Source organism: Choristoneura fumiferana, chromosome 8 (genome assembly GCF_025370935.1).
Source record: "Choristoneura fumiferana chromosome 8, NRCan_CFum_1, whole genome shotgun sequence".
NCBI classification, from domain to species: Eukaryota; Metazoa; Arthropoda; class Insecta; order Lepidoptera; family Tortricidae; genus Choristoneura; species Choristoneura fumiferana.
In genome coordinates this window covers 13,825,067-13,852,772 of record NC_133479.1, presented here as the reverse complement: position 1 = coordinate 13,852,772, position 27,706 = coordinate 13,825,067, and the positions used below count along the sequence as shown (strand labels likewise).

At 35.9% G+C, this 27,706-nt stretch overlaps 1 protein-coding gene across 10 annotated transcripts in view; it reads right to left on the bottom strand.

The window, feature by feature from the left end:
• Positions 1 to 27,706, bottom strand: part of LOC141430559 (uncharacterized) — a 207,416-nt gene that overhangs the window by 61,759 nt on the left and 117,951 nt on the right. For 6 of the 10 annotated variants that reach the window (XM_074091310.1, XM_074091314.1, XM_074091315.1 and 3 more), the window contains exon 3: positions 23,544 to 24,091. In XM_074091310.1, the coding sequence (XP_073947411.1) occupies positions 23,544 to 24,091 (548 nt within the window). Of the gene's footprint in view, positions 1 to 5,722; positions 5,996 to 9,731; positions 9,872 to 23,543; positions 24,092 to 27,706 lie in introns of those variants that run through there. The other 4 variants (XM_074091316.1, XM_074091321.1, XM_074091318.1 and 1 more) reach the window with 3 other exon arrangements.

Sequence of the window (27,706 nt, the reverse complement as noted above, 5' to 3'; positions counted from 1 at the left end):
GGAGATTCTTATATCGCTGCAAGTCGTTAAGATAGTGTTTTACATTCTGGAAAACCTATTAAACAGACCTCGTTTTGATTTCTTGTACGGATGGTGCACCTGACGAAGTTAGTTTTTGTTAAATGTTGTTAGGTGACAATCATCAGTAATAGATCTTAATTCATTCATTATCAATTCGTACGGAAAATTATCGGTACCAATACGGATTTGGATCAAACTCGATGTAGATATAATTAGCTGGATCTTAAGAACAAAACATAAGCTATTACAAGCTTTTATTTAGCTTGACCTGTGCTGTTGTCTGTCCCGTTGTCTGTAATCAAATCCTGCAAGTTAATTTATTCGACCAATGTCCAGTAGTTGGATTGACTTGAAATTCGGTATACTTATGTAAATTGTGTCACAATACAATAATCTGGTAGTCCAGCCAGGATCGTCTCCACAGGATGGAAATTCTTAACGATAATGGCATCGACTTGTAATTTTGTATGCAATGTAGTTTGGATGACAATACAAGTACAGTCAACAAAAAGTACAGTCAGCAAATAAATTGTATACAAATGAAATTTTTAACATAAACTTATTTACTTAATATTGTACTAGAAAAGTCCTGACTGATTAACTAATTAATACACAGCCTAAAATTTTGAAAGAAAGAAAGAAAGAAAATAATTTATTTATAACAGCAGTAACACATTGCACCGGTTAGAAAATAATAATAATAAGAAGTGACATTAATTATAATGTAGGCAAGGAATTGAAAGACAATTTTTTCCAAATTCCCACGGAATGCGTAGACATAGGGTGGTCTTCTACGGAACGAAGCAGTGGACTTTACAAGCAAACATTTATTGTTAAATTTCAAAAAGAAATAACTAGGTATAGGTAATAATTACTTTAACCTATAAAAGTATTATAAACAATCAGACAAAACTTAAGCATAGAAAACTAAAGACAAAAATTATAACTGCAAACGAAAGTAGGTATACTTTTATAGCTCGTATAGTTTCTTTAACTATACGATTGCCATATTTTGAGAAACGTACGATGTAGTTTAAAAAAATGCACGCCCCAATTAAAATAAGTAATAAATTTTCACAAAAAGAGAAATACACAAATACACCGATGTACCTATTTCATAAAATACACAGAAACAAATTGTTAACAATACAGAATCTCTGCCAGAACCTTTTCATTAAAATATCAAAATCGAATATTACGTACTTTAAAATTGGGTCAGACTAAAACGTTAATTTACAAACAAATAAGAAAACAAAGGAAAAACGTTTTCCAACATTGGGACTTCAGGCAAAGAAAAACTCGTTACCTATTTCCTCGAGATTACAAATATTTCACTTCGATTGAATTTTTAGCAGAATACAATTTATCTAGCAATGAGTTAAATCACAGAGTTGTGTTGAAAATTTATAGAATACCAATTCGATTAATTTACTTTAACGAATTCAAATTATAAACAACAATTACAAAACTGTCAAATTTTTGTTTCGTTCGTTTTACGTTAACGAATAACTTGTATGTAAGTAATCATAAAACCCATAAGTGTTAAGATTTAAATACACTACACAAGTGGCAGTTAGTGAACACACACAGTGCTATCGTCCATTATAAAAAAATCGCCGTGGATTGGAAAAATAAGAGTCATCTTGTAAGTAAGTAGCGCTTTTCGCCTTAAGTCCCTCGTCCTGCAGGGGATAACTGTTACTACGTAATATCAAGAGCGAAAAGTCAAGGGTTCCGTGACTTATAGTTTTTTTTTTATAACCGATGCATACCATCGTCAGATTCTAGCAAAAAGCTTGGCACGAGATTTAAGAAAAAGTATAAACGAGTATCTATTCACTTACATACATATCACTTAGCTTTCATATCATATGAATTGTGTAAGTAGGTAATAAATGGATGGGTTTGGGTGAATCTAATTTTTATTTTCTTCTTTTTAGAGGAAGTATTTAAGTAAAAACTTGTTTTTATTTTCATTTTTTTAGCTATATAGTGTAATGTCATAAAGTCATGTGTATCATACAAAATGAATGTATTGTCATCAAAACTGAACGTAAATGCAAAGTTTTGTATTTGTGAGTGTGTGTATAAAAAATAAGTTCCCAATTCGCACTACGCCCATATGGGAACTACACCCTAGCCCTCTCATTCTGCCCTGCTGCCCTGGAGAGGGACATAACTATATAAATCGAGATGTTGAAGTAATAAATAGTATAACAACACTGGCTGACTAATTGATAGACAAGGCAACAGTCCACACTAAACCACTGAAAATACTTGTAGTTAATTGAGCAGAGTTTACACCTATTTTGATTTAATTACAAATGTACTAAAACTGAAGTGCACTGAATGTGACTTTTACATGTTTATCTTTAGATTTTACCATAGAGGCTATGCTGCAGTATAAAGCTAGATGGACATCCTACTAATATTATAAATGCGAAACTTTGTGAGTGAGTGAGTATCGTTGTTACTCCTTCACGCTGAAACGGCTGGACAGATTTGGATGAAATTTGGTATGTAGATAGCTGGACATCTGGAATAAAACAAAGGCTACTTTTTATTCCGATATTCCCACGGGATAGGGATAAAATCTTGAAACAACAACCACTGGGCTTAGAGTCATGAAATTTGACATGATTGTTTTTAATGTAACGTCAATGAAAACCACGATTTAATTTTCGGGAATTCCCACGGGAATTTTAAAAAATCCCGAAATTTCAATTCAGCTGCTGGATCTAATGATTTATGTGTGCGAAGCCCCGGGTAAACACTAGTAAAAAATATAAACCTTAACTAATTAAAAAAGTGACTTTTCGTAACGAGTACGCTCCGCTATGGCCAAAAGCACGGATATCTCACGGAATCCTAGTAAGGAAGATTAAGAGCCATTCCTTTCCTAAAGCTATTAATTTTATAGGCTACAGGGCTCTACGCGTAACCAGTTGCCGCAGGCCTTAAAGTGCTCTAGTGTTTTAGGGTATCGTAGGATTCGCAGGTAATCTAGTGACACTTTCTCTTGTATCAAAGGTGGAAGTTTTGCGCTTGAATAATGGCCCTACACCACGAAGTGCAACATTTGAACTTAGTATCTTGCCTTCCCGCTGACGCTTATATTATTAAATACGAGAGTGAGAGGGACGGTACGATACGAACTTCGATTTTTGAATTTTGTAGTAGCCCCCCTGTTTGCGGAAACGTCGATAGAGGAAAATAGCTGCGTAGGCGACCAAACTTTGATTAAAGATACACCTACGTTTTGCGTCACGACTACAGCACAGCTTTCGTGAAACGTGATATCAATCGGATAAAATAGGTTCTGAGGAACTAGTAAAGTAGTAGGGACTGATTTTATTTAAACTGTATTATTCGAAAACCATAAAAAATAGTGTAACGATTGCTAAAAAGCTACAACCTAAATTAAATCTTCAACTACTTAGCCGATAAGTTTAAATCTGTCTTAAATCTCTAACCTCTTTTTAGGGTTCCGGAGCCAAAATGGCAAAAACGGAACCCTTATAGTTTCGCCATGTCTGTCTGTCTGTCTGTCTGTCTGTCCGTCCGTCCGCGGCTTTGCTCAGGGACTATCAATGCTAGAAAGCTGTAATTTTGCACGGATATATTATAAAAACTATATCGACAAAATGGTACAATAAAAAATAAAAATAAAATATATTTTTACGGTACCTCCCATAGACGTAAAGTGGGGGTGATTTTTTTTCTCATTCAACCCTATAGTGTGGGGTATCGTTGGATAGGTCTTTTAAAACAATTAGTGGTTTACTCAGACGATTTTTCGATGATTTGATTTCATGATTTTTTGATTTTTTGATTCAGTGATTTGTTTGCGAAATATTCAACTGTAAAGGGCGAATTTTCATGAAAATCGAGCGTCCCCCCCCTCTAAAATCTTAACCGGTGGGTGGTAAAATTTGAAAAAATTCAGGATGATAGTAGTTATACGTAGTTAGTATGCTTAGTTTTAGTGAATGAGAAATTTTCACTTTCTGCCAATAAATTGCTACGCAGTTTGGCAGAGCTGTTTAGATATAAGTATTTTGTACTTTCTTTTTAATTTTTGAGATAAATAAAAAAAATAAGATTACTTATATTTCGAACTGAAATTTACTTTTACTGTACACATATTTAAGATTTGGCACAATATTTATTTATCACTTTTCGTTAATATTTTCGAGTACTTAATGTGATTTCTAAAATTGTTCCCCGGAAACTTCTTTAGGTAACGAAAGAAAAGAAAGAAAGAATAAATTTATTCGCTGAAAGTCGGCACAACAAGAAAAATAAATTACAACTTAAAAGAATAACAAAACCTTACATAATTTTATATACTAACCAAATAGGAAAAGAAAAGCATTATTTTGCCGAAAAATCAAAAAGGGCAAGGCAAGCCGCAGCGCTGGTTTTCAGTATGACCCTTTAATGTATTTTCGATATGACCCCTTAACTTTTAACTAAACTTACGATGTTAACGATGTTTCAAACGTCAAGGCAATTTTCTCTGCCGTCCTGATTAAGTCCCAGGCGTGTTAATTTTGTAAAAATCACGAATAATTAAATTCTATTGCGATCAAATTACTAAATAGGATGTCTAAATGACTAAAACGCTTTAGATTTGGTTTAGTCATTTTTGAAAACGGCGTGTTTGAAGTTCATACACTTTGGAAAACGAATCCTGCTACCTAGCGCTAATTCTAGTCAGAACCCTCTGATTGTCAACACTTATTCACAATTGTCTCGTTTCTTTCTTTCTACTTCCTTTAAGATCAGGGTAAATTGGCCTCATAGCAATAACATTGTAGCAGTGAGCGGTGGTCATTTTATAAAGAGACATTTTGCCGTAATTCTACCCTATTCAGTTTTGATTGTACCTATAAATTTGTGATCTTGATCGTTTATTAGAGTCGTGCTCGTATAAAGGTAAGGTACCTACGCATTGCTTCAAAGAGTAATAAAGGTCACAAAGTTAGGTTAAGCCTCATTTTATTGGATTTGATTCTTTGATCTAAAATATTTATTTTAGTAATAAATTGGTTGGTCACTTCAGGGAATTCTTATAAATGGGAGCCAGGAGCCGCTTTGACCTTTGATTTATCCATCCGATTTATGTTCATTTAAATTAATGAATGGTAGTTAAGTATATAGATTGTAGATGGATGAAACCCTGTTAGGATAAAGAATATCAGAGTATTATTATTCTGTATAGATTCAGGCGTTACTTTGCGGAGGTCCATGTTAAACATCCATACAAACCAAACATCCATGTCAAACGTAGCTGTTTCGCACGACTTGGCCTCACTACTTGGCGGAGGAGCAAGACAGATATTCCATTTATTTTTTATTATTATTATTCAATGTCAGAACCGTCAGAGTGTTAGTCTATCATAAAATATCTCAGTAATTTACTGTAAGTAAATGATTGATTTAGGTTTTACTTTGCCAAAGTCAGTAAAAAACACAATCTTTTTATTTGCCACTCCCGCCTTGTTGTACAACAAAAACATCAACAACAATTCCGCGTAAATTGTCATTATCACAATGGACTCAACTGTCTTTATGACCACTACCACACATTACAAAGATAAACGACCTTCGCAAAGTAACGCCTGGATCAATAAACTAATAACACATTGCACAGAATTGCTCTAGTACCCAAAGTTCTCCGCACAATGTAAGTACTTACCGCTTCAGTGACGCTGGGCTGTTTCCATAGACTGTACTTCTCAGCTGTTGTAATCTGTTTCTGAGGTGGCTCGGATGCCAATGTCGACAAAAGCGCCAAACTGATCCCCACTATCACCAGCATAGCAATACCACAAATACACACCTTACTGGGAACGTTCTGGCCCATTCTACACCACCAGCAAAGTCTTCATCGAATATTCACAGATTTAAATTAATATCGCCACAAGAACTTGATAATGCTATTAAGGTCTGAAGAAATTGTTAGAAGCTATTAAAATATTAGATTCTAATTGAAGGCTGTAATTATATTTGAGTTTTATTAATTGCGTTTTTAAATTACCTCATTTATTTTGGTTAGCGTTATTACTTTTTAGATACCTGCCCTTTACAGAACGATAATAAAGAGTAGAAATTGAATGAGAGAGCTACTTTCGTCTTAACTGTCACATTTTCCACATACTCGTAAATAGTGTAAAATTTTGTTCCCACATACTTATTGTCTATTCTAATAACTTCATGCCGATGTAAGGCACGGTGCTCTATCGTTTTCCCGAATTTCATATGCCATAATGTATCGTTTTCCATAATTTTCATTTGCCATAATCAATGCATTATTACTGAAATAGTATTTTCTTCAGAGTTGATTTTAAATTAACCTAACCTAACCAACTGCATTCTACTCGTACAAGATGACATTTTAAAAAATCCTGAAAACAGCACGGTTCTATATACTTTATAGCAAACGTTGGTATGGCAAGTGAAATTCAGGCAAATGAAATTCGGGCAAGTAAAGGTATACGGTAAGGCACACTTACTCCTTATACATAGATTTTCAGATCTTACCCCGTTCTCGTTTATCAATATTTTATTTTTCCGGAGTTTTTTTTTGTAAACAGTTAGCCAGTTAAACATACCTTACGAAATTAAATTTTCTTGGAGAAGCAATAACTTTGAAGGAAGTACTTGCATCTATTCCAATACTTAAAGATACAAGAGATACGAGACATACTGCATTATACTCTGACTCTTTCAGATCTAACCCTATTCTAGCTTATCAATATTTTATTTTCCCTGAATGTCAGCTATAGAACGCCTTCAATAGCCAAGTCCTCTTTGTCCGGCAAACTTGTGGAGTGCGGAAGGAAGCGTCCACCCTGCTTCACAATCTTGAATAGCGCTTCAACAGGGACGTCCAATTTAGTTGTTAAGTTATAGAACTACCCAGAATAGTGACAAATTAGTCCTTGCACTTACACAAAATATAAAGGTGTTGCATTGCACACCATTAATAAATACACTTATATTAAAAACCGGCCAAGAGCGCATCGGACACGCCCAAAATAGGGTTCCGTAGCCATTACGAAAAAATTAAGTAATATTTCAAGAATCTTCCAAGTTTAGGTATATTTTATACCTTAGGCTGAGAGTAAAACTACTAATAATTCTCAAGCAAACTTAGCCGTTATAGTTTTCATTGAAAGTTTAATATACTTACTACCATCCTGAATTTTCAAATTTTTCCACCCACCGGTTTAGATTTTAGAGGGGACGCTCGATTTTAATGAAAATTTGCACTTTAAAGTTGAATATTTCGAAAAAAAAAACAATGAATCGAAAAATCGTCTTAGCAAACCCTTAATGAGTATGAGAAAAAAAAATACCCCCACTTTGTTAAAAAAAAAAAAAATTCAAAAGCAAAGCCGCGGACGGTCGGACAGACATGGCGAAACTATAAGGGTTCCGTTTTTGCCATTTTGGCTCCGGAACCCTAAAAATGTGGAAGATTTTGCGTATGACTCTTTCACGCTAAAACGACTAGAGGAATGTATAGATAGTAGAATAACGCAGAAGGATTCCAGTTTTTTACAAGCTTAAATTTAGCTTGCCCTGTTTATTTATTTTTTGTTTAGGTCAAAGGTCAAATCTTTGAAGCTAAATTTGACCCACTTCTAGCAGTCCAATTGACTTGAAATTTGACATAGGTACGAGTATATGTAAATTTGGTGACAATACAATAATCTGGTAGTGACATCTTGGTGGTCCTGCCAGGATCGTCTCCGCAGGAGGGAACTCCTCAATGGTTAATAGTACCGACTTGAAATTCGGTACGGATACCAATACAGTTTAAATGACAATGCAAGTACAGTCAACCAAAGCACAGCCAGCAAAAAAATCTTGTATTTAAAATGAAATTTTCAACAGAAATTTATGTCGTTGTTATGTTACGAATCATTGACAAATTGTACGGGCTGAATCGAATCGATGGCAGTAGAAACGTAAAGACAAACATAATATTATTATTATAAAGATGGCCGATTACTATACAAATAGAAATACTTTATGTTAATGATAAATAAGTAACGGTAAACTACTTTACCAACAAAAACAAACGATTATGAATAAACCAGTAGTAAGCGATGCTGTTATTAATGTAAACCTGATGCGCCTACCGATGTAGCTTCCAACTTTATCGAGGTATTAATTTGCCTTGAATATTTTATCAGGTGTTTTACTTACAGTTTGTTAAAAACTAGTTTTGAAATATGATTATGTTGATCAATGTAATAAAATTAATACAACAGAAATGAAATTATATCAGTTGTAAATATCACTCCTTAGTTTATCACTTAAGTAAATTACTAACAAATACCAATAAGTATATTGATAAATTCAATTTTTTCTTTGATATTCTCTAATTTTTTCCGAGGTACAATTTACTTAGAAGCAGTGATCTGCTGACGCTAGATATTTATAGATAGATACGGCCGTTTAATGCTTCCTATTATATTGACACACCTTAAATTTTGTACGAATTCCTTGTGTGAGTCTAACCGGCCGGTTTTTCACAGCTACATAACAACACCAAAATTGACAGTCCAAATGACCCAAATTTACAAGTAAACCCAATCCTAATCTTCATTGAATCGCATGGTACCCTTTTTTTTATTCGACTGGTTGGCAAACGAGCAAGTGCGTCTCCTGATGTGAGATCACCACCGCCCATAAACATCGGCAATACCCCTGGTATTGCAGATGCGTTGCCAACCTAGAGGCCTAAGATGGGATACCTCAAGTGCCAGTAATTTCACCGGCTGTCTTACTCTCCACGCCGAAACACAAGAGTGCAAGCACTGCTGGTTTACGGCAGGATGAGCGAGCAAGATGGTGGTACCAATCCGGGCGGACCTTGCACAAGGTCCTACCACCTGCAACTGTACGTACTTTTCGATGGATCATACGAGTGCCTATAGCCGTAATACAAGAACTTCAAAATAAACGCTACCTATGTACATCGTATACCTTTCCTTGAAAAGTCAGCCACTAAATAGTATATCTAATTATAGAATCTAGCCACTGATTGCTTCGAGATTAGGTTTGGGACAAAACAATTACTAAACCGCAAATGATCGGGAGGCTCTATAGGAAACACAGGAAGCTGTTTATCGTGTTGCCAATCCTGACGGCAAAGGTCTGAGTATGTAAAGCCAATTGAGAGATAATCTCATCTTATGCCTGAATATAGATAATTTAATTGATTTGATGACACTGTTAACCCACCCAGTGATCTTCACTGTACATGTGAACAAGGTTATCGCTCTCAGGGCGCACCTTTTGCACTTATCTTCACAATTTGTTAAGAATGTTGAATTAAAAATGTTCGACGAGTTACCGTTTTAGGTACGAGTATTTAATTCGTTTCGCGCTGTCATCCTTCATCCATAATTACCTCTCATATTTTCATTTCTAGGATTTTTTACCGTACAACGGCAAAACTCATTAGACCCTAGTATAATTGTTCTTCGGTGAACAGAGCCATATATTTTTTTAAATTGACTAGGTAGCTATGTGATCGATCAGATTCTACCGCTAAGCACACCTTTAGGATTTTCAACGACGCTGTAATGTTTGAAAAGGAACTCTTATCTATCAATGCTGTTTTATGCTCTCAGAATCTAATTTATAGAATGACTAAGTTGAGTTTAGAAAATAATTTAAATCTTCTATACTTTGAAACGTCAATTTCGGAAAAAGTCACCTCACTAATCTGATTTGCACAGACACTACACGTATCACAGTCCTTAATTACAATCACTTTCACTATTGTATAATTCCTGTATTGACCAAATCGAGCTATGGGAGCGTTACGGTCCACGTTTCTCTCCCAACTAAATTCTGGCAGCATCAGCTGGCTCAAGTCGATATCCCTGGCGCCGTCCGGTCTAGGGGTCTGACCTGTTTACGGAGGCTGGCTGTCTGGAACCACGAATGTGAAGGAGTGTTGGATTTTCTACTGTATTAGTTGCTTTGGAATGTTCTCGAATTTTGAAACTGGCTGGTTGAAGTTTTGTATAAAACCTCAATGAATACTAGGTGTATGTTTAGGCTTGTCTGTGTTGCCTTCTCAGAACTAAGTAGTTGGATGAGATATGCATTGGGGTATCTAGGGTTATTTTCCATGGGGGGGGGGGGGCTGCCCTGCTGGATTTTTGTGTGAAGATATCAGTATTATAGAATTTCGAATCAGTAGTCCAACAACCTGGGGTGGGCATGGCCCACCCGGCCCCCTCTATACATATACGCCTACGGAGATAAAATAATGTGTGGTAAAATGTGTGTGTATTGCTGTAAGGGTTTGTTAGTTTACATCAACTGACTTTTTCGAATCTACTTTTTGTTATAATTTTTGTAATAATTAGTGAAGTATGAAATTAAAAGAGGGCAGTCTCCGTGTATGCAAAAGTGGCTAACGAAATGTGTTACAGTACGATTACTTGGGAGTTAATACTTGACAGATGGGCGGCCTTCAGTCAATTTTCAACTTTGAGGTCATACAAATAAAATAGTTTTGACATAATCTGTGAACGTGGGTAGCGGTATACTAAAAATGGCTTTATTTGTATGACGTCAAAGTTGAAAATTGACTGAAGGCACGCTCATCTGTCAAGTGTTAGCTCCAAGTAATCGTAATGTAAAGATGCGGCGCTGTACCAAATGGGTAAATATTAAAGAAAGCTTTGAAACGATGATCACTATGAAATCACTCAATATTGCTCGGGATTGCATTGCTAGAGATCACGGAACATGTAAAATATAAATAATGGAAATAAAAATTGATGGCCAAGTGGTTAGAGAACCTGACTACGAAGCTTGAGGTACCGGGTTCGATGCCCGGCCGGGGCAGATATTTGTTTGTTCTCGGGTCTAGTATGTTCAATATGTATTTAAGTATGTATTTATCTACATAATTATGTTTATCCATTGCCTAGTATCCATAGTACAAGCTTTGCTTAGTTTAGGACTAGGTCAATTGGTGTGAAGTGTCCCATGATATTTATTATTATTATTATAAAAAAGAAAAAAAAAGAAACCATTTATTCGTGACAAAGTAGCGTAGCAAAAAATTAAAAAAGTTGTATGTCGATGTGTTCTCATAGCAGTTGTGCTCATGTGCGCTAAGGTTGCCTCCGTTATGTAAACGCTAGCTTTTTCTCGCGCCTTCGCTCGTTTGGTATTTTAGGTATTCAGGGACAAGGTGATTCCACAAAACAAATAACTGATTGAATTTGTATGTATGTATGAAAGGAACCCTAAAACATATACAAAATAATATGGAGATTTATAAATCTATTCAAATTGAAATCCATATTTATTTAATGATTTCATGTTACGGGAATGTTCTAAGAACATTTGAACGTTTTGAGAATGTTTAAATACCTATAAGTATTAATATTACCGATAACGTTTTCTATTTACTACCCTCTAATGGACAAACAATAAGTCAGAAAATATTTAAAAGGCAAAAACATGCCATAAAAGTTGACTCGCCAATCAGTAATCAAAATTTCAAATGATTTATTCAGTAAATAGGCCGCAATGGGCACTTTTACACGTCATTTTTTAAACTACCAGCGCTTTCGGAAAGACCATCATTGCCAAGAAGAATGCGCCGCAAGAAACTAAGCAGAAAATCATTTTTTCATAATAATATAATTACAAATAAAATACTTAAAAACTATATTATACAATTAAAGAAAAAAAATACAAAAAATAATAATAATAAAAATACAGGGATGTATGGGGTCCCTTAGTTAGAATCAAGATAAGACCTAAAATGAAATTTTATTAACTGGGCAATGTCATAGTTTATGTACTAAACTAACAAGTAGATACGGTATATTAGAGAGGATAATAATGAATGAACTGAACAATAAATAGATTTATTTAAAAAATCTACTTAATGGTTGTTTGCGCGGGAAACGTTGATTTTTGGCAGCGCCGTCCGTGCGCAGTGAGGCCTGCCAACCTACTAGCATTTGTGTCCTCTGGGATACACTTAGAGATCGGTATTTACCGCGCGGCCTTGAACGAGTGGGGATAGCCTGGTAATACGAATTGTGCTCCTATAAAATGGTGTACTCCATATTAAGTATACTTACTACAATCTAACATCGGACGTTGACCTATCGAGCTATACAGTAATTATTTTTGGAACCACGAAATAAAACCTTTATATAGTCACCTATAGCCTTGTCTATAGGTGGAACGAAACCAAGAAAATCACTAGCATATTGCTAATTTCTATTGTATTGTTTAGTAATTGTTGTTATATTTTTTATTGTTATGAGAGGGAGGCAAACGAGCAAGCGGGTTATCTGATGGGAAATGAGTACTGTCACGGTGCAGACGTTATTAGCTCTTGCCGCTAGATGGCGTTAGTAGCGCATTCTATTAAAAATATTTTATTTCCTATATTTAATTAAATGCGATTGCGCAGCTGTTTTTTTTAACCATCTAGCGGCAAGAGCTAATAACGTCTGCACCGTGACAGTACCAGCAAATAATTGTAGGTGCTTAACACATAGCCTAATCCTGTTTGCCTCCGCTTACTTTTCGGTAAAGGGAGCTGCCAGACGGGTTGCTCAGCAACAAATTATGTAGTTGCCATGACCTTTTAGATAAGATGTGATCGTACGCAGACAACCGAGTCGGCGTCACCCGGTCTGTGACACCGGCGTCGTCCGACGCAATGCCACACGGATACCGCATAGGCGCAGCTTTTGCGATCACAAAGTGCCGGTTATTAACCCCCGACGCAAAAAGAGGGGTGGTAAAAGGTTATAAGTTTAACGCTATGTTTGTCTTTATGTATGCAGCATCGTAGCTCTTCAATCGATGGACCGATTTCAATGCGGTTTTTTATAAGTGTGTTTCTTCTTTGAAGTAGATTGTTCTTAGCTAAGTGGCATTTAAATCGGTTGTGTCGTTTTTGAGATACTGAACTTTGAAATTATAGAGTCGGGGGTTTTCCAACTTTTTAAGTTCCAAATTTTTCAAGCTGAAAAGTTAAATTTTTATTGCTTTTAATATCTTACAAATTTATCCTTAAACCATATTTCACACATCATCCAACGACATCCCCATTTTATATGTAGGGGACAACCAAAAAAATTGTACCAAATGCAAAGTTTTAGCTTTCTGAATAAATTGTAATGTTCCACCATTCTACCTACTATTTTATATTTTACTTTCAGATGATATTTTCACAGATGTTATTTGAAATACTGGCCCCTAAATTGCTGTCATGTAACTTTATGATTATTTTTTACAAGGAGAATAACTGCCTAAACTTTTATAGCTTGACATTTACAGTCTTCGTTGCACTTTATTCTTTTTTTAGGGTTCCGTATTTCAATAAAAAAATAAGCAGTACTACTACACTATTTTTACATATTTTTTCTCTCAATGATTTGTTTCGAAATGTATGTTTAACGCGATTTTCAGAACATACCTGGCAGTTTCTGATGCAAATTTATTGGAACTCGTTTCAATTATTAAACTGCCATATGAAATGTTTAGAGTCTTTCGGCTGAAAGTTAGTAAATATTATGAGTAAATTCAAAGCAGAAAACAACTTTCATTCAAAGCAGTATCGTAGTCCACCAAATATGTGCTTTACCATCCTGTGGTATAATTATTGTTCATTGCCATGTGGACTTTCATATTTTTCATTGACTGAAATTTGTTCGAAAACTTTTGCAGCACTTTCTGGTCACCTACGAGTATAAATTCGCTCGCTTGTTCCAATCAAAGATTTTCGCGTCAACTTGTCAATCAACGTTGGAACGCCCGAAAATGTAAAGCCGCCGAAACGTCATCCGTAGCCACGTGTTTCACACGCCGTGTCGCCGATATCGAGTTAGCGGCGTCACGTCACGTCACGATGACACGTGACACATAAACTGTCACCGTCACGGGAAAACAGTTACTGCGAGTGAGCCCAGCACGCGATCGAAATGCACTGCGTCGTACCTTGACTCCCTCTCAACAATACACAAACCTACACGGTATATGAAAACATCGTTGTATATTGCACATGGCTATAAATCAACTGAATAATTTGGGTGAACTCAAGCGGGTGACTCGGCAAGATAAATAATTTGTGTGAATCTTATCACCAAGGCGTGCGAGGAAGTAGTTATTAAATTCAATTTTAATATTGCTTTCTTTACTATTCTTCAGGAAAAACAAAAAAACGGACAAAAAATTATATTAAACTGTGTGACAGTAATCTATTGGTTGACAAGAACGGAAGTACTCAGAAACGGTATAAAATTAAAAAGAAAAGGAAACGATGAAATTGCTTTCCGTACCTCATTAAAACTTTGTTCTGAATAGTTTCTTTCCTCCCTGAAAAAATAATAAAAAAAATGTAAACATCGTTTCCCATATTTTTTAAGTATCATTGACATATTTAACTTGAAAAAAAAATGCCCAGACCAGAACCTACTTATCCGCACAGTGAAGTTTGAATAAAAATAAATACCAAAAAGATCTGTTAGAAATCACACCCGCCCCTCCAAGTCATTCACTGGAACGTGCGAGTGTTTTTTTCAACCAGCCTCCCCATTCATCTAAAAACAAAATTAACTAACCTGCAACCAAAAAACGTACGCTTGTCCTTATTTTGTGGTGATAAAGGTCAAAAATCGTATGAACGCTTTGCATAAACTGCAAAGTTATGTTTGCACTTACTGTGCATAGCCGTGGGTGGAGAGCGTCTGAGTGTTCACGGATACGTTTCGAAACGATATCCTCTTGGAGGTTTCAGAACGTGTCGAACTTTGTTTGATATCATTCAGGCGTTTGCGGTATAATGAGTCCGTTTGAAAACCTCTCTCGTGTTCACCGCTGACAACACTTTGGAGCACAAAGAGTCGTCTATAGTACTGGTTATAATGGTGGAGTGAGATTTAATTTCCAGTTGCTTTGTATTCAAAATTAATTTAAAAAGCTCCAAATATTTGTTAGAAACTCTACCATAAAATAATAATTATAGTACCTACCTACACATTATATTATTTTATGTTCTTATAGAGACTGTATCCTACAGACAAACTGTGAAAACAGTTTTGAAGGGCTCTGAAACTGTATTTTTGTGAAAGCGCCATTATGTTAAACAATCAATAAAAGTTTGCTGTAGTTATTTGTTCTACACTAAGCGGAAAACCAGCAGTCTCGGTGCGATTTGGAATGTACTGAAGAAATGAAAGCTTGCAGGAAAAAACCATGAAGCTCATGGTAATTTTCAAAAGTAATTTCGTATGTAAATTCCTAAAAACTCGAGCACAGCCTCGAACCCACGATACCCTGCTAGAGAGGTCATAGGGTTAAATCACTACGCTACCACGTCCCACTGTAGTATGGCCACGGCATTAACTATTTGTTCCCAATTTCAACGAATGCAAATAGTCGATTCTACACGTTCTTGCTACTGCACTCTGTAACGAAAGCGTACCCATATACACTTATAATAATAAGCTGAAATGTAGAGCTCATTCAGTGAAATTAAAATAATATTTCGCGGCAGTAATGAAGCTCCTTTAGGTTCGTTTTGACGTCAAATAAAAGAGCGAGACTAGCACGTTTACATGTGATGTGAAATTTATTATTAATAACTACCAAAAAATACAATAAATAAAGTAACTTTACATGTTTTCCTTTGTTATATTATACCTACAACTAACGTCCCGGCTCCGCGCTCGTAAAGTCTTGGGAAATGGGAGGTGAATCATACCATATTTTATTATATAAATATATATGGCTAGGCTTTTATCGCATAAAAGATCTAAGCGTACATAAATACAGAGAGACGTATGGTGAGAAGCGATTTCGTTTTATATTATGTAAAGAAGATAAAGAAGTAGTGTTAGCCAAGACCAGCCGATGTTGCTGCACTCCGACTTCAGGCAAAAAAGGTTCCGTTCCGTTGCGTACCGTTGCTTATAAAAAAGCGAAGACAAACACCATAAATAGCTGTAATATACATAATACAACCTAAATATAGAAGTCCGCCGCTAATCCTGACACCTGTCATCCTGGTACTAAATACGTCAATGTTTTTGTGACGTATTCAGTATGGGAGTGACTGAGTCAGGATTAACTTCTTAACGGCGGACTACTATAGTTTTACCTACCTAAGAGCGTGTATACCTGCTGAGCTGGCAACGTTGCATTTTTGTTAGTTTTTAACGACGCGATAAATGATTAATTGTATTTTTTCTTATATTAATTAATAATAATAATAAAAACAAAAATTGAGTAAAAAAATTAAATGTGAAATCTTGTCTGATATAACTGTTCTTAATTTATAAGTTAATGTGTCTTCTCCAATAATTATGCGTGATACTTTTATTTTCTTAAAAACCGTTAATAAACATTTGTTCGTTTTTAAAGAATATAAAAGTATCACGAATAATTATTGGAGTAGACACATTAATTTATTTAATATATGGTAATTATTATTTATATATAAGAATAAGAATAAGAATAATTTTATTGTTGAACTGTGTACAAAGGTGTTAAATTATACATATTTAGACACAACAGTTTGAACATTACGGACATACAATATTTATGAAACAAAAAGAAAAACTAAAACTAAATTACATGCGCTGATAATCAGAGGGGGATACATATATAATAATATAAACCACATTTTAATAAACGGGTTCACATTTAAATAAGGTATATTATGTACAATAAAATTAAATAAACTATTATATTAATCTAAAAATGGACCTGCGGCATGGTACCAAAGATGCTGGCAGCAATCGCAAGACTGATGCGTTGAGCGAGGAAACTGCCAGCTCTTCGGTCTCCTGTGGTATCTCTGAGTCGATAGATCTTTGAAGAGACTCAGCTCTCGACGCCGAAAGGTACAAAATCATATTCATGCTTTGGCAGTTAAGTTGCATCCCACACTAGCAACGTCCCATACTCCACGGAATCAGCGACATTCCGTCCGGTCTCTTGCCGTCATTTTAGATATTGTTGGCTCTAAAATAGCCGGCACATTGAAGCAAGAGACTAATATCATTTGTCTTGAGAAACGACCCGCACTAGGAAAGACCGTGATGCCCAAGCCGGTCCACGTCGTTAGGGACACCGATGTTAGGCATTCGCACTATAAGTTATGGATAACCAGCTAGCTAATAAAGCAGTGCAGGATTCGCGGAGTAAGATTCTTGGATTTAGATATAGTAGCATTTTGGAAAATTTGACAAGCAATTGACCAAAAGATCTCATAGTTTGTGCGTAGGATATGAGACTGATCGAGTATGGACTGACGACAAAGGCCCATCCGAAATTTTGCGGATAATACCGAATTCCTATGCTCGCTAAGTTGACAATTAAAGATAGCGTTTTGAGCACATTTGTGATAAGTTTTGATATTTCCTACACGTAAGTTAATTTATTTTTTTAATATTCATAAATTTTTTATGGAATAATCGAGAAAAACTAACAAAAATGCAACGTTGCCAGCTCAGCAGGTATAAATGCTCTTAAAATACAACTATTTAGGATTTTTGCCCTTTTAATTTGGGTTTTTAACCATTTTTTTGATAAATAATATTTATAAATATTACATATTATATAAATAAATAAACCATGATTATATATTACATAAAACACCAAAAACTTAATAGAGAGTGGTGTAGCAAGCCCTAATTTATAATCTTCTATTCGGGACTCGACACAAGTGCCTACAAGTTACATTTCTGCAATACGTATCCTACTCTCTGATCATGTGACTACAGTGATTTTGCAAAATAGTGCTTAGTAAACAAAGCAAGTCAGTAGATATATTTGATATAGATGATTAATAAATCAAGTTGGTAATAAAATAAATTTCAACTACGCTAACACACCCGTCGCTTTTAAAGAACGGAAATTGTTCAGTCGTGATGTTATTTGAACAAATTTGTTCAGGCGTTTGTTTAGTTTGGGAAAATGTTACGAGAAATTCATTAAAAGTTTTTGGATTTCGAAGAAAAATTACCTCCCCGGTCAAAGGGAGAATTGATGTTCCCAATAAAGATAAACATAAAAGTTATATGTTCACGGTTCAAGGAATACGACTGACTCGTAAAGACTTACTTTACTTTTATAATTGTTTAAAAATCTCCTTTCAATACCGTCTATTTGGAATTTTTATTTCAGACTAGCTTTAATCCGTGACTGCCCACGCCAGAAATACCTTCACGAGAAACATTAAAAATTTTACTGTTAACCTTTCTAAATTAACTAGAACAATTACTTTGCTCACCCGCGACTTTTTTTTGGTCGCGGGTGAGCAAAGTAATTGTCTTAGTTTATTGATATGGACCTCCGCAAAGTAACGCCTAATTCAATAAACCTTTTTAAATAGTTTTTAAAGCACGTTTGCTCATCCAACGCCGTCTATTGATTACAGACGAAATTAATACCTACTTACTTCATCTTGAATGAAGAGCCTTCAACTTTTGTTTAACCTCAACACTACAATGGGTGTAATATTGAAAAATAAGGATAAAGATGTAAGCATGTATTTTATTTTCATCACACTTGCACGTAAACAGTGTCGTAACATGCAGGCTACCTTGGTTGCAACCCCCCAAATAAAATCCTCGACCTTTGCTTGTCATGAAATCCATGGTCGGTAAATGAGTCATTGCGCGTACTAATTTTCTTGTCATGAAGCCCAAGGTCGGTAAATGAGTAAATGTGTGTACTGATACTGCTGCGCGCGCTGCTGCTGCAGGCCCACCTGCACACGCACGTCAGGCGCATGTACTATATTGTAAGCACGGTAGACGGAGTAACCCTTTGATCATGACTGTTTTTCCTTATTTTTTCGCCAAATAATACCAATACTTAAACCACATTAAAGCAGTTTTTGAATTACATCTACTGTATTTAATAAATGAACTTGATTAAAGAAAAATCCGAATTTGAGGTACTTACCTACTGAAATTGTTTAAGTACTTAGATAAGAGTTTGCAGTGCATGTAATTAGTTATAATGAATTGTTTAATGTGACTGATTTCTTTTCCAAATAAATTAATATGAATATTATAACGTTTTCATCCACATCAAGCATTTGTGATGCTCTCTAATAAAGATTGATTTTTGTTTTTTTTGGATTTTTTTATTCCAACTCCAAATTTGTTACTTTTACGGTCATCCCGTGAGATCCAACGAAAATAGAAAACAGGCTGAAATGTGTGGTCCATGGGAGAAATTTGTGTCTAGATTCCTGCCCAGTGGTGGTGTTGGGGTATGGCACGCAGCACGGAATGCTGAGGACCTGGGTTCGATTCCCAGCGCTGGTCTCATTTTCTGGGTTTTTTCTGTGCATCCATGTTTCAGTTTGTATTTTCGATGCTCTCTAATAGTAGTTTACTAGTATCTCTATATGTATAAGTCCGAAGTATGCAGCATTATCTTAGCAAGCTTGGCAAGCTTGCATAAAACAAAAACAGCTCGCCCGCCGGTCCATTTGCATATACTACACCCGCAATAAGAGCTATACTCCCCAAGAAACTTATTCGATACAATTTAGAACACCGACATAGTTGAGCACAATTTGATATGCTAAACTGGACCTTACGGTAGCAAACTTGTGTTGGAACTTAGTCGGGTTTCACCTGAACACAGTTCTGTCGTAGACATCTAGCTAGGTGCAGTGCAGGCAAACCCAAGAAGAAAAACAACGGAGTTAGTGGTTCAAGCTCGGTAACACGGTTTTAGTTGGAAAGTTCGGTCTTGTTAGGACTTGCGTTGTTGTTCCAAGCCTAATAGATAGCTAATGACTGTAACATATACTGCGGGATTGAAAAACTTTCAACGTTTGCGGACGCGTAGGTACTTAATTTTTCTAGGGGAGTAAAGGAGTTTGGTAGCAATCACAAAATGTAATGTTTAAATAACTATTACAAAAACAAATATGCATTAAATTTTGCCAAGATCAAGTAAACTATTATAACCACAGCACGTTTATTTTTAACCCCCGACGTAAAAAGAGGGGTGTTATAAGTTTGACCGCTATGTGTGTCTGTTTGTGGCACTGTAGCTCTTAAACGGGTGGACCCATTTGAATGCGGTTTTTTTTATATGAAATCAAGTTTTCTAGCGATGGTTCTTAGATATGTTTCATCAAAATCGGTTTTGCCGTTTTTGAGATATTGAGATTTCACATGGGTAGTTGAAATTAGTTAAGGACCATGTTTAGTCGGATTAAAATAAATACAACAAACAATTTCATCACAAAGTTCCCACAATTTTATAAGCATCACTAATATCCCTTTTGTTTGTAGGTATATTCACGTCCCAGTCCCACTCACACTATACATTTAGATTTTTCAAAACAGTAAACCAAGTGTCATTATTCACAGACTGCGCCGGTATGTCCTTTGTTACTGAAACCTTCGTGTGACAGAAATTTTGTTTATCTATATTCAGTAAAAGCTTTGTCTACAAAGACGCGCGATAAAGCGCGTGGCCCAAAACAATTCGGGGCATAAAGGCCCTGATAGGGGGGGATAGAGGAATATTTGCGATTCCATGCTTGTGATAGATAATACTATCTCGGTACTTATTGTTGCAGGATTAACCTTGTTTAGATGGCTTTTTGGAGTCAAAGTGGCAACGGGAAGGCCACAACCACATCCCTATAAGGACAGATAACCATTGGTTAATGAAGTTTCTATGAGTGACGACCACGAATCGATAGAAGCAGCGTGAACGGTCTTCTAGTTGGTGGACTGACGACGGTGTTCTGCCTTTTCGCAGAAAGTCGTTTGGCCGAATATCACTTGCCAACCAACGTTTCGCCGAAGATTCACTTTGACAACTAACTATTACCAAATTTTTGTATGGCAACGTGTCATTTGGCAGAATTATTATATAGCAGAATATCATAATGACTCTAAACGTTTGGAAAAGTTATCATTTATCAAATCTTTCACTAGGTCAAATAGCTATTAAACCAATAACGTTTCGTCAGTGTAACAGTTCCCTTTTCATAGATAAGCTAACTTTTTAAAGTAAGTAAGAAATACCCACCATTCTTTCAATTGGCAATATTAATTACAAAGTTTTTTTAATAAGTATAGCAACAGAAATCTAATGTGTAGCAAAGTCCAGTTAGGTGCGACGACGAGCGAAGCGAGCAGGAGCGTGTTAGGTTAACGGTGAGCAAACAGCGCACGAAGCCGAGCGAGCGTAGCGAGCGTGCCGCGGGAGCGGCCGGCGAGTGCCAGAATCGTATTTTTATTTTTTAATATTTCTTTTTAAATATCCAAAACATGATTCTAATGAAACATAATATTTAACTGAAAATGGCATCCTTGTAAATAAATGTTTTCAAAATTTGACCGAAGACTCGGTAATTGCCGATTTTTCGAAATCTAATACACACATATTTGGTACAAGATAGTTACCGTGATCATTGCCGTATTGTATCAAAAAGTCAAACATTGTCATATGGGCGTTTGTCACAAACGCTTTATTAGTGCACAAACAAAAACACAACGGAAATGTTGCGCTTATCCACATTACTTATTATTATTAAATACATAGTTACTAAACGAAACCCTTATTCAACAAAACATTTGGGAAACATTGTACAACGAAATGAATATTACGCCAACCAAAAAGTACTACTAACTGAAAGTTGGCATTTCGAAAAGTGACTTTATAACAAACAGACCAAATGTACAGTTGGTAACTGTGAGGTTGGGAAATAAAACCAGGTAAGCATTTTAATAAGTTGGCGAGTGATCATTCGGCGAAATAAAATTCGGCGAAAAGTTGGTTGGGAACTAATATTCAGCGAAAGAATTTTCTGCGAAAAATTAGAGGACCACTGACGACATTGGACAACCGGTTAATGACGTAGCAAGTTGTCATTGTCATGTTCTAAAGAGAAGACTTTTATGCCCGGTTCATTATTATTCCAGTAAAATCGTGCCAGTAGCGATACAGTCATCATCATCATCATCATCCTAGCCTATATACATCCCACTGCAGGGCACGGCCTCCTCTCAGAATGAGAGGGCTTGGACAGTAGTTCCCACGCGGGCCCAGTGCGGATTGGGAACTTCGCACACACCATTGAATTACTTCGCAGGTTTGTGCAGGTTTCCTTTGCTTGAATTGCCATAAGTCAAACCACTCGGCCACCACGGCTACTTACAAGCGATACATTGCGGGGTCACAATCCAAACGAGTTGCACCAGATCGCGGTATGCTACTGGAATGGTTTTACTGGAATAATGTTAACCGGGCATTATTCAACAGTAGGTACATATACGTCTTCTTGTTGATAATGATGCACTTTTGGAACCAGTCTCCGCGTGATGTACGCTTTTCAATTGAGAGAAGCTTGTGCAGTGGGTGCAAACAGTTTAAAATTAAGTTGCGCTTTGACTATCGATTGGAAGCAAACAACTTGAGGTGTAGTCAATCTTAAGTGGATACTGTTTCTAAGCGCAGGAACTACGAGAGAATTTCATAGCTGTTTGTAGTTTATTTATACCATGTTCGTATTTTACGAGTGAGTTATTTTAGTTAAATCTGTAGCATGAAATTCATTTGAATTATTACTAATACTAAGCAGTTGATAAATTGTCACACCGATGGCAATAGCACGTCTTAATTTTAATTACCTCATTTTTGCTATCGACTATTTTAATATCACAAATCTGTAAAATAAGTTTCATTTTATATTAACTGAGTAAAATAATTTGTCAGTCGGTACCAAAAATGCGGCTTTCACAGAATTTATTACAGAGAATTAAGTTTCGAAAGAGACTCCTAATATCCAAGTCCACGCAGCTAATTATGCGGGAGTAGATGATTCAAGATATATTTCATTAATTCAAACACAGTTCGAGAAGTAATTATAACAACTGTGATCTTTTACGTTACGGAATTTGCATTTTCAGATTATTTTTATCAAAGTCTTTTTGCCGAGAGTTATAAGTATTATGATAATGTCCCAGAATAGCGAGACTCGCTTAATTATCGCAAACTGTATGACAGGCGTCACTTAATTGTCACTGTGAAAACTGAAATTTATGGTACCAGGCATTCAATTCTTGTCAAACGTGCGGCCGGGCAAGCAAGTGGATGCGGCGGCCGTGTCAACATTTCGTTCTGGACTGGGCTTAGAGTGCGTCAAATGGGCGCTCGAGATTATTATTTCGGGTTTACAATTATTGTTTTTATCGGTAAATAATACCGGGCCGCACGTGTAACGAGTTAAAAACCTTTAATTTTTTATTTATTTTAACAACTGTCGGCGAATAGACTATATCTAGGTACAGTCAGCATCAAAAGTAGCTGTACACTTTCGTACTTTGTCATTTTACAGCCACGTAATAAACGCCATGCAAGATTGTCAATGTGTCAATGCGACAGAGTAAAAAAGTGATCCGCTACTTTTGATGCTGACTGTACCTACCATATTTATGAAAAACAAAAGGATTCATACGTACATGAAAAGCTCCTCGGATCAAGGGACCAGCCTGCCCCACGTAGAGGGTGGATGCTGAATCAAACACCAGCTCAAGAGGGTTCCTCTTCACAGGAACCGTATCAAATTCATGACAATTCAAAAACAGCGTAACATTCTCAGTCGTTACCTTCAAAGCGAACCGGCTCCATTTCTTAGAGAAAGACGGTATGGCGAAAGATACGATCGTTTGTGAGAGAGCATAGATATTCGCGTCTGTATATAATAGAGATATGTTCGTAAGATCTCTTCCGGACGGTATCAATTGTACCCCCAATTGGACGACCGTTTCTAAAGGATTTACGACGGAGAACAAAAAGCCTCCGTTCTCGGTTGCAGGCCGTACTGTAGCGGTAATGGAGAATTCTGAATACAGCTTTTCCGGCATGAAGAGCCGGTACGGTGATTTGATGTCGGAACCCGGTTTCAGGCCGTAGGCCGGGAAGCCGTCCAGTCCTTCGTCGAAGTATTGGGTCTTGGGGTTGCTGAATGGGACACCGATGGCGTGGAGTAGATCGTATTCAGGTATATCTGAAATAGACAAAGATAGCAATATATCAACAAAATCATTTTGTACAAAGTATTGTGAAACCTAATCGTGGACGTTCTGAAGAAAGGTCGGGTCAGGAGTACTTAGAGTACCCGGTACTCCCGGTACTCCCGGTACTCCCGGTTTAGACCGACGTGCATGCATGAAAAGATTGATGAATGTAGAGAAAGCGAGAGTTGTATGCCAGGATCATAGCAAGTGGAAGGATGTAGCCTCTGAATACCCCGTTGGGAAAGAGGCGTGATTTTATGTATATGTATTATGTATGTATGTGTTATTGACCAAATGATATATCCTCTATGCTATGTATGACATAAATATACAGTGTTACAAAAATACCAGTAAAGCGGAAAGAGGGTTAAATAGTCTCTTATAAAAAGTACATTATTTTACAATATTTGAAAACTGTAGTAACACTGTATGACTAACCGCCAAAGAATTTTTTTTATGTCCATTATCAAAAAAACAACAAGATCATGTCACATCAACGTGTACTTATCGTGTAAATACCTAAGTGAAAAAAGGCTTTACACTATCTGTTAGATTTTTAAAAGTTCCACCATTTTAAGAGAGAGTCTATTTGCCTGGTTATCTTCTAACTATGATATCGGTATAAGAGACAATAACCATAACCAAGACCATCCATTCAGCATTATTCAAGATTTAGTATAAAGGCTAGAGCAGCTTGCAAGTTAAACATTAAAAATGCGAAAGTAACTGCAAAGTGCTAGTTCTAGTCTTAGTTTTAGGTGGTACTTATGGAGCCAAAATAAACCTTTCTTTCTTTCAAAGCAAAAAACTAAATCTCTAGTGTTCAGGATAATACGTTAGAAAACGCAGCGCCACTATTAAAATATTTGAAACTGCTGGAGGCTGCAATTCACTGGGAGAAAAATTCACTTTAAAAAATCCAGTTCACTCACTAAATAGACTCTCAGAGTAAGTGGTAGTAATAGCAATGCACCCCACCATCGAGCTGGTCACAGTGAACAGAATGAAAACAGTAGGATAACGAGCGATTCATGTCATTGCAGCATAATATAGGGTAAATTCATAGGTACGACAACTAAAGACATTAAATTAAATGAGGGCACCCCACTTTTATTGTTAGTGTAATACCTATTGTGTGCCATATTATTAATATGGCTAAAACTTTGTATCAGTGTTGCCAACTCTTAGAAACTCAAGTCGCTAAACTCTAAATCAAAAGTCGCTAGAAAGTCACTAAAATTAATTCCACCAGGACTCAGGATTTTGCCTGGGAAAGACACAAGAGGCCACTGGTGGTCTGAAAGGTTGGGATACGAAAAAAAAAAATAACTTAAATTAGAAGATTTCCGAATTCACTGAAAATTTCACAAACGAATGGAACTTTAATTAAATAACGTTTGAATTTGGTGCGCAAGCGCGTTTGTCACTTTTCATATACAAGGTGGGCCTTATAACAGGAGCAAAAGTTAAGTCAGTGTTTCTGTATGTGTCTATTGTATTAGCCAATAAACCATTCTTATTCTTAATTTGTTTGGAATAACCATAATGATAAAATTACGTAATTTTTGAAAGTCGCAGAACTAAAGTAAGTAGATCCATTTGAGTAGCCGAATCTGGGTTTTAATTTTTTGTCCTGTTACAGGGCCCACCCGGTAGATCACTTGGCACTGTATGATTCTCGTTGTCGTCGAGTTGGCAAAAAATGTATCCATTATTGGTCCTAGTTGTTTAAATTTATATTCCAAAAGTCGCCAGATAAGTCGTTAAACCATTTTTGTGTCTTGCTTATTTGTTTAACGCAGTTTAAAACATGTACATACTAGTGATGTGCTGGATATATATGTGCGCGAATATCCGCGGAAAAAGACATATACGTATCCGTCACTTTAACATATATTTTAAACGATCCGGCGCATCACTGGTGCATACTAAACCTTACTTGCGGCTTTGCAAGTGTAAACTATCGGATTCGGCTGTTGAATTGAAATTCCGGGATCTACTAAATTCCGGGATCTTACTAAATTCCGGAATCTTACTAAATTCCGGGATCTTACTAATTTCCCATGGGAATTCCCCAAAATTACATGAATTTTATCAACGTAACAAAAATAAAAAATAAATAGAAAAAAGTTGAAAAACCAACGAGAACTTCATTTATTAACTATGTCTTTTAACATCCGCAAGATGCTGTACATCAGATAGTGATTAAGTTTTAAAATAATTTTGCCTCTGCTTTCTCTCTTTTCCCTACAAACTTAAAGAACTGCTGATTTATGACTACTAAAGTTTTAACAAGAAGTTGAATGGCGTATAATGGTCAACGGATGTAGTCTCAAACGGATAAGTCATCAAAATTAGATATTTTTAAACTGGGTCATTCCTATAGATTTTTTGTGAGTCCAGAATTTAACGTAATATATAGTTAGGTTTTAAAATTTAAGCTTTAGACGTGTTTGCAATTATATTATAAGTTTTTTGGTGCGATAGGCATCTTAGAATCTTCAAAATTACTCTGGATAATCTCGCTTATTATGATTAGTAAGTTTGAACTACTTAATGTATAATACACCGTTCTTAAGACATTAAATTATGAAGTTCCTTAGCTACTAGCAACGAACGCAGTACTAGTTGCAGTATTAAAATTTGTGTAGACGCATATCAAAATCGATTAAATCCATGCCAATTTGTTTCGTTACGAGATGTGTATTTTCTGTAGAGATAAAAAAACTAAAAGTTCAGTACTAAAGTAACTTTAAAGTCCTGTACCTCAAAAGGATCTTATAGGATCAGTTCGTTTTCCGTCCGTTCGTTTCTATCTGTCTACCTCAGGAACGTAGGTACCAAGTTGAAATTAATACGATACGATACACTTAGAGCCATGGCATGTTTCTCCGCAAAAATAAATCTTCCCAAGATCAAACGATCGAAAAAGCAACCTTTGAGAGTATTTTAACACGATAACGAAGCCCTCTCAACGCCTCTCAATAACTTACCATTTTATTTTTAGGAACTTTAGTAATTATTTACATATTGCTGTGTTCTTAAAAGGTAAATAAATGTTGAAACTGTACATACTTTTGACCTTCAACATTTAACGCAACAAAGAGTTTGAGTTTGAGCTACTGAAATTCATCTACCTACAAAATAACTAGCTTTCATAGAAATGCTATGAATTATTATAATCATTATTTGTTGCCTTTAAATAGATATTAAACGGAACTCTCAGTGCTCGGGCCCGGCACGTTCTTGAGCACGACACATTTATTTATTTATTTATTGATAAAAACGTTTACATGACATTACAGTACTTAATCAACTATCTTAGTCAACTGATGGGTTGACCATCAGTGGTGTAGCGGTATAGCACGCGGTACGGATTACCGAGGACCTGGGTTCGATTCCCAGTGATGGTCTTATTTTTCTGTTTTTTCTGTGCATCTATATTTCAGTTTGTATTTTCAATTTCGGTTTTACGGGATGACCGTAAAAGTAAAAATTTGGAATTGAAATAAAAAATACAAAAAGATTCCAAAAAACCAATCTTAACTTAATGACCAATTCATCATGAAACTTAGACTAACAATGAAAGATTATTGTATAACGAA